The sequence below is a fragment of the Centruroides sculpturatus genome, unplaced genomic scaffold, assembly GCF_000671375.1.
Source record: "Centruroides sculpturatus isolate CEXI.00-Female unplaced genomic scaffold, Cexi_2.0 scaffold512, whole genome shotgun sequence".
NCBI lineage: Eukaryota > Metazoa > Arthropoda > Arachnida > Scorpiones > Buthidae > Centruroides > Centruroides sculpturatus.
In genome coordinates, this window is record NW_019384734.1 from 424,707 (window position 1) to 440,809 (window position 16,103).

A 16,103-nucleotide genomic window follows, 5' to 3' on the forward strand; every position below is an offset into this window, starting at 1 on the left:
AACTTTAATTAGTAAGCAAATCTTTTATAAAAGATTTAGCCATTTTGTTATGTTTATCTTTATTATTTTTTATATATTTAAATATAAAATTCTTGTGATGTATTTTAGGTTACATAATGTTCTCAATCGTTTGCAGTTCATAACAGTTGGTAAGTTATATTTTTTAAAGATAATTCTAATATATTTATAGTTAATTAGCATAATATTTTTCTTCTTAAAATAATTATAAATTTAAACATTTTTAGCTTAAATAATTGAAAAGTGAATAATAAATGAACTTCTCAGAATTATATATTTTGTTTCTTTCAATTTAGTTAAACCACAGACAAGTGATATATCAGATGAACCTGCAAAAAATGTTATAACCAGCAGCACACAAAATATGACAGGTGAAACAATTAAGGAAATAAATCCCATTATAAATCCTATTGTTAATCCTGTTGTAAATCCCATCATTAGTGCTACTGTAAGTACTCAAGAAGTACCAATTCAAAAAACTTCCAAGTCAGAAAAATTAGCAAGAAAAGAAAAAAAAATGAAACTGACTGAATTAGAAGAAAGTGAAGACTTCTTAGCTCTAAAAGATGAACCAGATACAGGTTACTTTTGCTTATTTAAATAAAATTGATATTAAGATATATTTCAGTATAATATGATATTTGTGCTAATAGGGATTCAAGTTCAAATCCTATTGGGATCATTTTGATTTTTACGGATAGTTCCAGGTCAGGGTATCATTCTCCATTCCTCATCCATGTTGCTCAATTCCACTATGAGTCAGACCCATCTATTAATATACAGTGGTACTGCATACTTCAAATGCTAAATTTGACAAAAATTTACTTTGGAGTTCAAACAATGCTTCAAAGTTCGAACTGGGCATACAGTGAAAAAATGTGCTCAAAGTGTAAATGCAATATGTTGTGAGCTCAAGTTGTCTCTCACTCTGGCTTTGCATTAGAGTTCTTTTTTCACTTTATTTTTGGTGTTTGGTTATAAATCTCACATTAGCAATAATGTGTTTAGTTTCATAACTGTTTAATTATAATTAAATCACATATTTATGTTAAGTAATGACAGCTGTTAAAAAATACACAAAAACTTTCTATTCAACTCAATATAATAAAGTATAAGCGAAATGTTGTAATATCAACAATTGAGATGAAAAAGGAACTTTTAGCAAAGCTTGAAAGTGGTATATGTATGGTGGATGCAGCAGTCATGTGTAAGATGTCGAAGTTGACCATGTGCAACCAGTAAATGTAATTTTGATTTTATTCAATATTTATGTAGTTCATTTATTGCTTTCATGTTTTAATTTATTATTAGGGTATTTAATTGTGTTATTACTTTCCTAGCTGTTAAATATAACAGAGGAAATTATGGTAACCTGTCAAAAAATGACCACCTCCAAGATTCTTACATTTTTGTGTCAGGACACCTTGAAATGTCAAGAAATGCAAAAACATTTGGGGGTTTTCTGTATGTATGGATGTTGATGTGTGGGGGGCAGAATTTTCTTTACCCTCTTTCAAGCTTAATAACTGCTGTGCATTTCGTTGAAAATTTTTGAAATTTTGCAGAGATTTGTTTAAGGATTGATGCTATTAAAGGTCGGGAATGGGAAGATAAAGGAGGTCATGTGTGTCTCCATTAGGGTCAGACTTAATGACAATTTTATTTTTTATTAGCATTTACAATTTTTTATAAAATCCATCCCTACCCTCAAAATTAAGCTTTCTTTTTCTATTTTATAATAGTTAAAAAACAGTTTTTAAATAAAGTATCATAACAGATGGTACCACCAAATGTTGCTGGAAAAGTTAAGCAATTCATTACTGTATTTTTTTCCTTAAATTCTGTGTACTGTATTTGCCATTTTCAGTTTATTGAAATGGTATTGTTTAGAGTCTGGGAATGAATTAATTCATTTTCCATTATTTCTAATGTGAAAAACTGGTTCAAACTTTGAATGATTTAGAGTTCAAATGGCCTCCCAGAATGAATGAATTAAATTTGAAATATGAGGCACCACTGTAATTAGTAGAATTGAAGCCAGCCATATAATCCATAGTGTAATGATCTTTATGCCACTAACTCTAAATAAATTTGATGATATAAATTATTATATAAAATTAAAAGTTTCTTTATTCTAAATATTTTGTATGTAAATTTGTTATACAAAAAAAATATTTTTATATTTTGAATAGATGATCCTCTTGTTGAAGAATTAAAAGAAGATAGTACGTTAACAAAAGTTACCAAAGGTGTTACAAATATTTCAAGTGCAAAACCTGTTTTGAAACGTCAAAATATAGTAACTCCAATTCAAAAATCTTCTTTATCTGACAAAGATGGAATTAAAGAAGCTCAGAAAGCAGTTGGGATAAAGAAACGATTAGATTTAACAAGTATTAAACCAAAGGTACTAATTAAATAAAATTAATTTATATAGTACCGAAATTAATATTAAAAAATGCTTTTATTTATTTATTTTTAAAAAAATTAAAATTTTTAATTCAGAAACAGTTAACATTATAGTTGAATAATTTTGTGACGAATATATACATAATATATATCTTACAACTAATTTATATATAATATATAGATTAGTTGTAAGAATTTACAAAATTTTTTCTTGCTGCATACATAAATGGAACATAATCAAGTTAGGCAATTTATGAAAAATCAAAATGACAGACTGCAGATTTTGCTGCCTCGGCTGTCTACACTTTGGTTTTCCATGGATAGTCTAACTTGCCTATGTTCCATTTACATTTGCTTGATGTCAACTTTATTGTTGGTCTGTCAAACTGAAAATGAGTGTAAAATAAAGGCCTTTCTGTACACAAAAAATAAAATTTTGTTTTAGTATTAAAATAATCCAATTTTATGACTTAGTTTTAATTTAATTTTAACTTAGTTAAAGAACTTAGTTTTAATTTTATTGAAAAATAATGGTTCTGAAGATAATTTTGAAAATTAAATTTTCGAATGCTTTTTTTTTTTATAATTGTCATATATTTTCAGATTCAAAGACCTTTTTCTGCTGTTGGTGCTATTGTGAAAAGGGAAGAAAGATTTATAGAAGAAGAAGAATATGATCCACATAATCCTTCTGTTGCTAGTGTTGTTTGCATTTCTGAAAGGAGGTTTGTTAAAAAAAAAGTTTGTTATTAACATTTGCTTTATGATGATTTATTATAATTTTCAAAATTTGTCTGTTTGAGTTTTTTAACTTTTTACATTGAAACAGGAATTCTCAGAATGAATTCAAATAAAGCATTTTTATATTGTAAACAATATAATTCATGATTTCGTTAAACTTTGATACCTAAATAAATTAACTCATTATTCCTGGCATTTCTCTGCATTAATGAATATTGTTATTCTGATGAAAATTTTTGTTGACAAAGAAAAATATTCTTCTTAAAACTAAATTATAATATAGTTTATTAATTTTAATTGTGGTTATAATACTGTATATCTATAGTTAGATGATATTCTGACATATTTGATAACTTAAATTCTTAAAATTTATAATTTTTCAATTTTAAAAGTCAGTTATGTGAGAGTAGCCGGGGTTACGTAGTAAGTAGTACTCTTGTAACACTTAATCGGCACAGATTATCCGAAATCTGTCTCTGAGTTTTGGATCGAGAGATCCGATCTTAAAATTTCTCATAGGAGAGCGATAACCGCTAGTAGATCTGAACAGTGAAGTCCAGATGCTCGTCAGGGCTGACACCAGTTAATCAATCTTATTATACGCGGATTAACACGCGTATGCGATCTGATTTGGTCACACAATTAGGAGACATTTTAATTAAAACAAACAAAAGTAAATTTAATGATTCAAAAAGTAAAACTAATACAAATATTAAGGAACGAGGGAGATAAATACGACAATTAAGATACATGATATTATGCATGGACTCATACTATACTGATGCGCGATCGAGAGAGAGCTCACAAAATCGTTATAAAACATACAACCTGTTTAGTTGTCATTCGTCTTCTTCTCTGTATGCAAGGGATACTTTGGAGATAAGTTCATTTACTTCCTTCCATGGAAGATCAATATGTGCACAAAATCCAAGTATATTTTCTAAGTGCTAACTCTGGAATTATTCTGTATGTGACTCGTCTAAGGACGTTGGTCATCAGGAGGAAAATGTATGGAGTTCGGACACTCTCTATGTCTGTCGATGAACTCCCCGAATTCTGACAAATTCCCTCTATATCTGCTGATTTTCGACCAATCATCGGCCAGTAACTCTTTCATGAGAACGGATGAAAGGGGAATGAATGAGGGGTAAACATTTCCCATCTGAGCGGGATTTTAACCAGATAAGGGAAAGTCAGAGGATGTTCTAACTTCTGTGAAAGGAAGTAGCATCTGTTATCTGCCTTTTCCCACGTTTAAAACATTATTTTCTCACCAAAAATGAATTAATATTTGATGACAATATTTAATATTATTAATAAAATTATTTTAGACCCAGGGGCCTTCCAGGTCTCACAGTTACTTAACATTATTCCTAAGAAAGCAGAATAACTGTTAATTAAAGTTATATTTGTATGTTAACATTTCAGTTCAAACATTTTGTTCACAATTTTATATTATGTCTAACATGATATTTTTATTAATTTTGTAAGATTATTATATTTTGTTCCAAATCTGATATTTGAGGAATATTATTATTATTAACTAGATATTCTAAAAACTAGTATGAAGATGCAACCCAAGAGATCTTGAAAAGTTAAAGTGAAATTTAATTAGAAATATTTATAATCCACATGCAATTATAAATTTCTGTGAACACAGATTTCTTTAATTTCACTACTACTTTATTTATAATTGAATTTTATTGGATAAATGAGATTTTGAACAATTTTTTTTTTAAATTACTACTATTAATACTTTTCTCTACCTGTTATATATTAAAAAATAGGGAATAAATTTTTTAAAATTATTTCTTATTTAAAAATAAATATTTTTTCCATTTATACAAAGTTTTTTAAAATTTGAGTGATAATTTATACTTTATTATTATTATTACATTAAAAACCTTGATATGTAAAAAAGTAGAATGAATATCCAAATTATATTTATAAAGAAATAAAATAAAATAATATAAAATTAAGCTTTAGATTGGAAAATGTTTTTAGTTATGAATCTAAGACTAATGTGTGTCACTAATTTCTGTGACATAATCCTCTTCAAACTAATATTTGACTGGAGGGAATTAGTTTACAGAAATTTATTACACAAACTAACAGACCAATAATAGAAATCATCAAGCAACAGTTTACAATTTGTAGTAATTCACTCATGAAATTATCAGTTTCACTACTATTGGAATATCTCTCGATAACTGTTCTTGATAAACAGTACTTTAAGAAAATTGTTTTGGAAATTCCTGTTTTAATTTACAATTATAATTTTCCTAATTATATTTATTTTTATTAATTATTATTTATTTTTTTAAGACCTAGTGTCCCACCAGCCCTTCAAGCAAATAAATTGCTTTTATTAAAAGCAGTAGAAGATGCACACAAATCAGTAATTAGTAGAGAGAAGAAAACAAATGGTATGTTTATTTGTGAAATATATAAAATAAAAATTGTTATTTATTTTAATTCAAAATATTTAAATTGTGTACATGTAAATTATTCTCATGAATGCACTTCTAAAAATATAAATTTTGTTTTTCATATAATTGTTAGTAAAAAATTAATTTTTGAGCAATAAAACCCATGTAAACTGGAATTGCACTGTACCAAATTTTTAAAATGTTTGGACAGGTTTCCATTTTGATCAAGTTTTAGTCTTTTTTTTTTAACTTATACCAGATAAATTTTACACAGTTACATCCATTTTTATAGTGAATTCACTATCACTCTTACATATACAAAAAGAATTTTATCACTAGGTTTAATTCAAATTACTCCAAAGTGATTCCAACTAAAGATGAGAGTATTTGATTGCAAGAATTGAGAACAGTTAGATTCTAAAAAGACTTTTGTCTGAGAACTTCTTCTAGTTAGATACTTTTTGGATGCAATTCTTATGAGCTCATATAACAGCAAAAAAGCCAATTTGAATACCAAGAACTATAAAGTATAGTAACAATATAAAGTATACATACAAAATACTGTATACATTTTTTATTTTTCTAAACTTACAATTTAAACATGGCCCATTTTTATTTATATGATAAATATCTGGTATTATTGAATGCTAGTTAAAAATTTTATTTTAAAATTATTAGGTTATCATATTTAAATTTGAAGCAAAAAGATTTAATTTTTTTATTTAACTGTATTAGATTATAAAATGTTAATTAACATTAAATTTTAATCTATATATAAGTAAAAATTGTATAGCTGGCTTGAATTATAATTATTGCATAACGTATGCTGTAAAACAACAATAATATATTAATCTGCAAATAATAGTTCTTAAAAAATGAATTACTGTAGAGAAATCAATTTGTTCCTGTATAAGGAATTAACAAATAATTGATTTTTTAGAAAGTATATCTCTTTACTCAAATTATTTGATTATTTTATTAACAAATTTGCTTGCTTTTTTTTTATATTTATCTACTTTAAAAAAGATTAGTTTTATGACTACAAGTTAAAAACTGCTACAGATACTATATACAGAAAAAGTATTATTAATATATTACTTAATACAGCATAACAAAAATGCTATTAAAAATCTTATAAAATAAAATTAATTTATAAATTGATAGAAAATAAATATTCTAATGTAAAAGTTTTATAGAAAATAAATGTAACATTTTGATCCTTGGGTTTGCTTTTATCATACTTTAATGATAACTTAGTTTGAAATTCCATATATAAAATTTTTATTTTAAATTTAAAATTGTTTTATTTTATCTTGTTGCTAATGTATTACATTTTCAAAATGAACAGGTTGTCTTGAAAACTTTTGAATCTTAATTCTGGTAGCTCTAAAATACAATTTTTTGTTTAATTTCTATTTTAAATGTAAAGATGATTATGATGATGATAAATTTAATCATATTTTTTACAATTAATATTTTCTATAAAATATATATACTTAATAACGTTTAAATACTTCTATAGCTAGAGTTGAACCTTATAAACCAACTCCAATACGTCAGTTGTTTGCAAGAAATCATAAACAACTTGTGCCAATATCTCTGACTAATGTAGAACAATTAGCAGAAGAAGAGAATTGTAAATATATATATTTATATATTAGATATTTGATATGTTAGATAGAAGTTTTTAATAATTTATTTTAATTCTAGTTGTGTCTTTTGAAATGAAACTTAACCCTTTTGAATTATTTTATATTTTATTTAAAGATATATATGTGTATGTATGTATTTATTTATGTATGTATGTATTGCTTCAATACATTATGAAAAACAAAATTTAATGTTTTCATTGATTCTTCTTTGTATCTGATTTATAACAACTTTAATACTGATAAAATACATTGAACTATATTAATATTGATAGCTCAAATATTGATAAAATAACTAACATCTATTTCTGATACAATATAGTATCAGATTTTGATTTAGATGCTAATGATCCACAAGACCAAGACACACGTACTGTAGTATCCTGTACAGATAAACATCAGCTTAAAAATCAGAAATTAGAAAATGACGACGATGACGAGGATGATGATGTAGATATAGAAAAAGAAAATGAATCGGAGCTGTTTACGAAAAAAACTAAAATTGCATCAGTTGATGTAAAATCAAAAGCAAGAAGTGACAGGAAAAGAAAACTAGAAGACATTGAGTAAATTCATATAAAATAATTTTATAATTATATCAATTGATATATTTATATAATTCTTGTTTTAAATTTTTTTTTAGAATACTTGAAAATACTGAAAATGCTCCACATTTTGTTGTCACGCTGGATGGCGTAGATCCAAGCAAATTTCTAAGGAAAAAACAAAGACGGAATGTTGTAACAAATAAGGTGCCTTTGTCACCTGATGTTAGTAAATTTGAATTAGATGAATTAGAAGAACTAAGTACAAAAGAGATCTGTCAAACAGATGAAGGTAAATAAAATATATTTAAAAATTTGTTCTTTTTCTTTTATAATTTCAACTTTCTATATTTTACTGTATTAGCAGAAGAAATTATTGAAGAAGAGATGATGGATGAAAGCATGGATGAGAAAATTCAGGAAAGATGTCGTTACTGGCCTGCATGTAAACGAGGAGATAATTGTGAATATCATCATCCTACAATACCATGCAAGTAAGAATGTTTACATTAAATCAATTTATTAGAATATTGATTATTAATAATTATATAGTAAAATTACATCCAATACCTAACCTATAATTAAAAAAAAATTTTTGTATATAAATAAACTTTAAGAATTCGATGAAACATAAAAGTTTTACGTACAAATTTTTAAAAATGTTTGTTTATATTGAACACAGTCTCTAATGATATGCTGATAATTTGATTTTGATTTGATATAAATGTTGATATCAACATTCAGTATTTATCTAGGATATTAATATTCAATACTTTTGTATTCCATATTGATATCAAAAGAATCTTGCTATCAAGCTTGATGTTCATATCAGAATATTGGTTTAGCATAACTCTAGCAGTCTCTTAAAATTCAAATTTCTTATTACTGGTTCCAGTAGCATTCATTATTAGGGATGTCCCAATACAACAAAAGTATTGATACCAGTATAATGAGTAGTTTTAAAGTATCAATAAATCATTTATTTATTTATTTCATTAAATTTACAGGAAAAGTCAGGTTAGGCATTTGATTTCTAACCCCTACAAAAACATATATCATAAAAACAAATAACAACCCTTAAAACATAAAAAAAAACAAATAACAAATCTTAAAAGAGATATAGTGCTTTTTACATTTCATTTTTAAAATCAGGAAGGTCAAGATATAAAAAATTCATCAAAATTATTAAGGTTTTGCAATATACAGTAAAAGAAAAATTGTTGTGATATATTTAGATGTAAAAAAGGAGAAAATGTAAGTAAATGAGCAAAGTTTTCTTGATAGAATTTGGAGTGAAAGCCAATCTTGATAAATAAGACCACTGAAATATTTGCAATATATTAGCCAGTCAAAATATTTAATTCTCCCAAAGAAAGATGGGAAGCCCAGGTAAATTCTAGTGCTATTAGAGTCAATAGTGAAAGGCAGTTTACACATTTTGTTAAATGTTAGGTATATCTTATTAATAGCAAAAGTAATTTTGTGTAAAAGAGAAAGTGCAGCTATTGACCATATGGGCAATCCATAATCAATGCAAGATTGAAAATTAGCATAAAAATTGGTCTGCAAAGCTCTTTTATTAAAGATGAGCTTACAAAATCACCATAAAATCTGGTATCGGTATTGGTATCTGTCTTAAAGTATTGACACTGGCCAGTATTGGCATTGGGTATTGAAACTGGAAATCTTGCCAGCTGTTGCATTGCCTTCCAGTTGTTTTTACTGCTGAGAAGGTACAGTACATCTATCCCTCTTTTTGCATGGTGGATACGTTCCAAAGAATGCCATGTAAAAAAATTCATATAAAAATGTACAGTACTGTACATGCATCCTATAGAAAAATGCTTGATGGGATATACAACTTCAATGGAATGAAAAAAATAAGCAATTTACAAAATAAACATGAGCTATTTTATTCTAACATTATTTGTGCATAAATATAGTAGACACAAAGTGGTATAGGAAACATAAAAGTGACACACAGTATTTTCTATACTCTGCTTAAAAAAGAAAATTGACTCTTGATTTTGACCCAAAAAAAGTAACTTTTAAATTTAGCTTTTTGTTAAAAAAATTTTCAAATGAACTGTTTTTCCCTATGTAAAAAAGAATCAATTGCATAAAAAGAAGAGTAGTTTTCTTTTGTCCACTGCATTATTTCAAAATCACATAAAAATGGACTGCATAAAAGTGTACTGTACTCATTACAATGAAGGCCAAGTAAGCTCCAGATAGCAATTAATATTTTTTTGCTTACTCCAAGGAATTGAATCCCAGCTATCTAGTCAGAAGTCAGTGTGTCAGTCAGTACTTTAATTTACACTTGTAAGATGTTTCATGTACACACAAGAAGTCCCAGGTCTACAGTCCTGCTAATGGGCTGTGGTTACTACTATACACAGAATAGGGTGGATAAGAAATTATTGGTGAAGAGGTAAAACAGTGTCTTCACATTGGAAGTTATTTATTGTGTTCAAATTTTATAAATGTCAGTGCAAACAAGTACATACAAATTGTAGCTCATTTTAAACAACAATAGTGGACCAAGTTGATTAGCAAACAAAAGTACTGCATAATTTTTAACTAAATATTTGTTTATAAATATTTAGTTAAAAATTGAAAATTGACTCTTGATTTTGACCCAAAAAAAGTAACTTTTAAATTTAGCTTTTTGTTAAAAAAATTTTCAAATTTTCAAAATTTTCTGTTTATAAATAGTAAACAGAACTCTAACCATATATAGATTCTGGAAATGAAATTTGATGTAATATATGTATTGAGTTTTGGTCATTAAAATGCTTAAATTTTGCACACCAGTGTATAAAACAATTGTTTTTTTTTTTTGTCATAACTGTGCAAGAAATCACCTGGGAGACATGAAATTCAGAATACAGAGACAGTATTTTGTACTTAAAGGATGAAGAAAGCATACTAGCACAAAAATGAATAGAACACACACAGTATGGAATCAAACAAAAAAAAGGCTTTATTGAAAGAGTAGCATTGGTATAAATGATTGCTTGCCCAAGAAGGAGGAGAACAAACAGATATCTCATAGTACGGGATACGACCCCCCTTAACTGCAATGGTTGCTTGGCACTCGTCTCTCCATACTCAACATCAGATTATCAAACAGTTGTTGAGATAAGAGTGCCCATTCCTCAATGAGCATCTGTTTCAGTTGTTGGGTGTTCTTCAGCAAATATAATCATGCTGAAAGGTGTCTCCCCAAAGCATCCAACACATGTTCTATGGGATTTAAATCGGGAGTATGTTGGCCAATCCATTCTAGTGATTTCTTCTCTTTCTAGAAGCTTCTCAACAGCACGAGTCCAATGTAGCCTGGAGTTATCATCCATAAAAACAAAGTCTGCACCAATGGCACCTCAGAACAGATGCATGTGAGAAAGGATCACTTGCTGAAAATAGTGATCTCTGGTAACAGTACTTATGTCAAAAATTTGGAGATCAGTCTGTCCATTCATCATAATGTCTCACCAAACAAGCACCCCAGGACCACTGTAAGTCTTTTTTCATGATAAAACTGTGTCCCTAATCCTCTTCATATCAACTAGTGTTGAGAAACACTTTTAATACTGAAACGACTCTCATCTGTAAAGAAGACGTTACTCCATTGATGAGATGTCCAGTTTGTGTTCTTATACCAGTATAAACGGTGCTGCTGATGGGCAGCTGTCAATGAGATGCAGTGTTCAGGACATCAGGGAAATAGGCCACCTTTATGAAGGCATCTGGCCACATTAAACCAATACTTTTTGTCCTGTTGCTGTACACAGCTGCTGAGCAATGTTACTTGCTGACTGGTATTGATCTCTTTTTTGCCTGCAGGACAATATATCAATCATCCATTGGCATTGTTTTTCTCGACGACCACCACTAACTTTTCTTACAGCTGTACCTGTGGTTTGGAAAGCTTTGCAAGCTTGTGAAATGACACTTTTGTTAATTTTAAAACTCTTGGGACACACTTATCACACTACAACCCCCTCAAGCTTGCCAATCACTACAATGTGTAAAGTCATCCAGAGGGTTTCTTCTAGCCATGTTGCACATACGAACTCACCTGAACTTGCAGCAAATGTTTTTAATAACACCTTTCTACTGAATTGGATATTGCAAAAAGCCCTTTTCTGCAGTTTCATGGCTGTCTGCTTAAAAATTACATTGTTGCTAAGTTTTGCATGCCAGTGTAAAAAATTGGCTAATGGATTTACACATTTTAGAAAGACTGAAATGTCTTTCTACCATCTATGTATTTTTATATAAGTTTAACTTAACCAAAAATAGTGTAAAATTCCATTTTGGTTTCTGATTCAGCTGCAAAATCTGGTTTCATCGAACCCTACCTGTTTGTGAAAAATGTAACGATACCAGATCCAATACCCAAAGTAAAGACACTTTTGGTATCAGTATCAGACCAAAAGTATCAAGTACAAAAAGTACTTGGCATTGGCAGTATCAGATGTCCTTATTCATCATGAGGCAGCTCAGCTCAGCGAGTAAAATGGTGATGAGATAAGGAAAATCAAGAACTAGAATTCTTTCAGCAGAAGACATTCTATGTTCTTGATTTTCATGTAAACAAGTATGTTGAGTCAACACCATATTCAGATATTGTTTTGTGGGTTTGTCCCAAATTTTAAGTCATTTTGGAAGTGGTATTCAGTTTCAAGTTATGGACTACATTTGTAAGTGAAAATCAACTGGATCCATAGGAGAAGTGGTGGAGTGTGTCTGTTCAGTTCTGCTCAGCAGCTCATTTTTAAAGACTCCTTGCAAAATTGTGTGTTCAGTTTTGCAAGGAGTCAGTTTTGCAAACATCTTTGTTGTCTTCCATTAGCTCAAGTAGATTTACACAGTTTCTTTCAAATTTGGTTTTTAGTAACAAAGCAACATTTTACATTTCAAGAAAGATGAATAGACATAACATGATTTATTTTTGTTTATTGAATATTTTTCTACAAAAAACAAATTACAGATTAAAACTATATTTTTGTAATTTTTTTCTTAAGTTAGAATCAAGTTGATTTTAATTTTTATAAAAGTTTGTGCTGGATGTACTAATATGTTCTTTATGTAGTTATGCTGCTACTTTATCTTTAATGCTGACAGGTTAAGAGAGTTTAATCATTTTATTTATTTTTTTTATATCCATTGTCACAATGGATATAAAAAAATAAATAAAATGATCATCTTAATGTTGACAGTGTTTGGTCATATTCTCAACAGAAATAGCTGGTTTGTGACAAATTGGTTTGAACTAAATTTATCAGATCCTTTCATAAAAATTTGATGTTATGGCTTGGAGTTAATTTAATATTGTAAAACAGTTTTTATTNCAGTGGCGGCCTTAGGGGGTGGCGAGCAGGGCAATCGCCCGGGGCCTCGCTCTTGGAGGGGCCTCGCGCAACAACCAAGTAGAAAAAAGTTGATATTTAAAACTTTTTATTTTATCCTTGGCTATTAGTTATAACAATAAAATAAATTTAATTTATAGTACAGTATATATTAATATTAATAAGTGCCTACTATTTCAATTCACATACTTTGCACAAAGGCCTCGCAAAAATCTGCTGCCCAGAACCTCGCAATAGATAAGGTCGCCGCTGTTGTTCAGTACCAAATCCATTTGTTTAGATCTTTGAAAAATGTTTGCCAACCAAACAGTTTTTAAACTAAGAGATTTAATAAATTTAAGGACATGATAATTGTTGAAGTTCACTGCAGTATAGCACATTTTTATGAGCATGTTTCCAGAAGTTGATAGGTGAGAAAGTGTGTGAAGTTTGTTGGTATTTTCTTATATTTTGGCAAGTCTTTCTGTAATCTGTAATTTTCTGCATAAAGTTGTGGGTATTTCTTAATTCAGTTTGAAAGTAGATCCAGACTATTTAACCTGCAAAATTGTTAGAATGAGCAGGAAATTACTACAGTATTTTTAGGAAGAATAAATATATGAAATTTTGTAACAAACTTTGACTTACCATTGTCTTAGCAGTTGTTCAAAATAACCACAAAGCACCAAAGCATGTACAGTGGTACCTCAGGATACGAAATTAATCCGTTCCGAAAGTGAGATTGTATCATGAAAATGTCGTAAGGTGAATCATTTTTTCCCATACAATTACATGTAAAACCAAATAATTCGTTCCAACACTAAAAACACACTCAAATTAAAGCTAAGTTGTACATTAAAAAAAATAACTGTAGTAAGGAAACCATTGAAAAATGCATTTTGTAGTTGTAAATGTATAAATAACCATAATAGAATNCTGCCCCATATAGCATCTCTCATATAATAAATAAATCATCTATACATTTCTACTAGATTATTATTTTTTGAAAAATTTAAAGTATTCTAATTTATTTACTCTTTCTCCATGTGAGCCACATGGAGAAAGAATGCATGTAATTAAAATATATGTGTATGTATGTATTTATTTATGTATGTATGTATTGCTTCAATACATTATGAAAAACAAAATTTAATGTTTTCATTGATTCTTCTTTGTATCTGATTTATAACAACTTTAATACTGATAAAATACATTGAACTATATTAATATTGATAGCTCAAATATTGATAAAATAACTAACATCTATTTCTGATACAATATAGTATCAGATTTTGATTTAGATGCTAATGATCCACAAGACCAAGACACACGTACTGTAGTATCCTGTACAGATAAACATCAGCTTAAAAATCAGAAATTAGAAAATGACGACGATGACGAGGATGATGATGTAGATATAGAAAAAGAAAATGAATCGGAGCTGTTTACGAAAAAAACTAAAATTGCATCAGTTGATGTAAAATCAAAAGCAAGAAGTGACAGGAAAAGAAAACTAGAAGACATTGAGTAAATTCATATAAAATAATTTTATAATTATATCAATTGATATATTTATATAATTCTTGTTTTAAATTTTTTTTTAGAATACTTGAAAATACTGAAAATGCTCCACATTTTGTTGTCACGCTGGATGGCGTAGATCCAAGCAAATTTCTAAGGAAAAAACAAAGACGGAATGTTGTAACAAATAAGGTGCCTTTGTCACCTGATGTTAGTAAATTTGAATTAGATGAATTAGAAGAACTAAGTACAAAAGAGATCTGTCAAACAGATGAAGGTAAATAAAATATATTTAAAAATTTGTTCTTTTTCTTTTATAATTTCAACTTTCTATATTTTACTGTATTAGCAGAAGAAATTATTGAAGAAGAGATGATGGATGAAAGCATGGATGAGAAAATTCAGGAAAGATGTCGTTACTGGCCTGCATGTAAACGAGGAGATAATTGTGAATATCATCATCCTACAATACCATGCAAGTAAGAATGTTTACATTAAATCAATTTATTAGAATATTGATTACTGGCCTGCATGTAAACGAGGAGATAATTGTGAATATCATCATCCTACAATACCATGCAAGTAAGAATGTTTATCTTAAATCAATTTATTAGAATTATAAGGACCAAACTGCTATGATCAGGAAATCAAAATTATTCTTAACTTAGAAACATTTTCAGAAAATTGAAAATGCAATTTTCAGTTTGTTTATGGTCATTTTCAGCTTACAATAAATGTAAATTTAAAATTTCAAAATTTCCTGTACATAGCAGTTTGATTCTTATGATTTACAATATGGTGTCAAGTTTCATGCATTTTCACATTGATATATATAATATGGACAAATATTTAAAAAACACATGGCATTTTACAACAGAACTAGTTATTTAAATTTTTAAATACTATATTAATAATAAACATCATGCTATCTATAACTTTTCCAGTTTGAAACTATGTTGTTTATTAGAGTGCATTTACTACATGATAATTCATTGGGACTAAACACATTATAGGAAATATCTCCATATAAAATGAAAAGATGAACATGAAACATAAAATTGAATTCTTTATTTCATAATGAAACAGTTGAGCAAGTTATTCAACACTATATGTTATTCAAATGTGACTGTGCAATCATGAGGTAGTGAACAGTGTTCAATCCTAAACAGACTAATTTTTCAGTTTAAAATCACAGTGCACTTATTAGAGTGAATTCTCTAAAACTTTTTCATCTTGTAACTATGCTGTTTATTATAATAAATATAATACTTTAAAAATAAAATAATCAACACATTTATTAGTGATTAAGGTTGGAGAAATACTGACATTTTGACTTGAATGATGGGCCATCTTCAACTGTATTACTTCATTACGTTAACTATACAACCAGTGTAACTTTATACTAAAGTCAAACAATTGCCAGATTATATCAGG

At 28.1% G+C, this 16,103-nt stretch overlaps 1 protein-coding gene across 1 annotated transcript in view; it reads left to right on the top strand.

The window, feature by feature from the left end:
* Positions 1-16,103, top strand: part of LOC111628248 (zinc finger CCCH domain-containing protein 14-like) — a 34,589-nt gene that overhangs the window by 6,525 nt on the left and 11,961 nt on the right. Inside the window, exons 4-15 of the mRNA XM_023371996.1 lie at positions 109-149; positions 315-599; positions 2,211-2,425; positions 3,031-3,152; positions 5,494-5,594; positions 7,120-7,233; positions 7,569-7,812; positions 7,890-8,083; positions 8,156-8,285; positions 14,427-14,675; positions 14,753-14,946; positions 15,019-15,148. Of these exons, the coding sequence (XP_023227764.1) occupies positions 109-149; positions 315-599; positions 2,211-2,425; positions 3,031-3,152; positions 5,494-5,594; positions 7,120-7,233; positions 7,569-7,812; positions 7,890-8,083; positions 8,156-8,285; positions 14,427-14,675; positions 14,753-14,946; positions 15,019-15,148 (2,019 nt within the window). The remainder of the gene's footprint in view (positions 1-108; positions 150-314; positions 600-2,210; positions 2,426-3,030; positions 3,153-5,493; positions 5,595-7,119; positions 7,234-7,568; positions 7,813-7,889; positions 8,084-8,155; positions 8,286-14,426; positions 14,676-14,752; positions 14,947-15,018; positions 15,149-16,103) is intronic.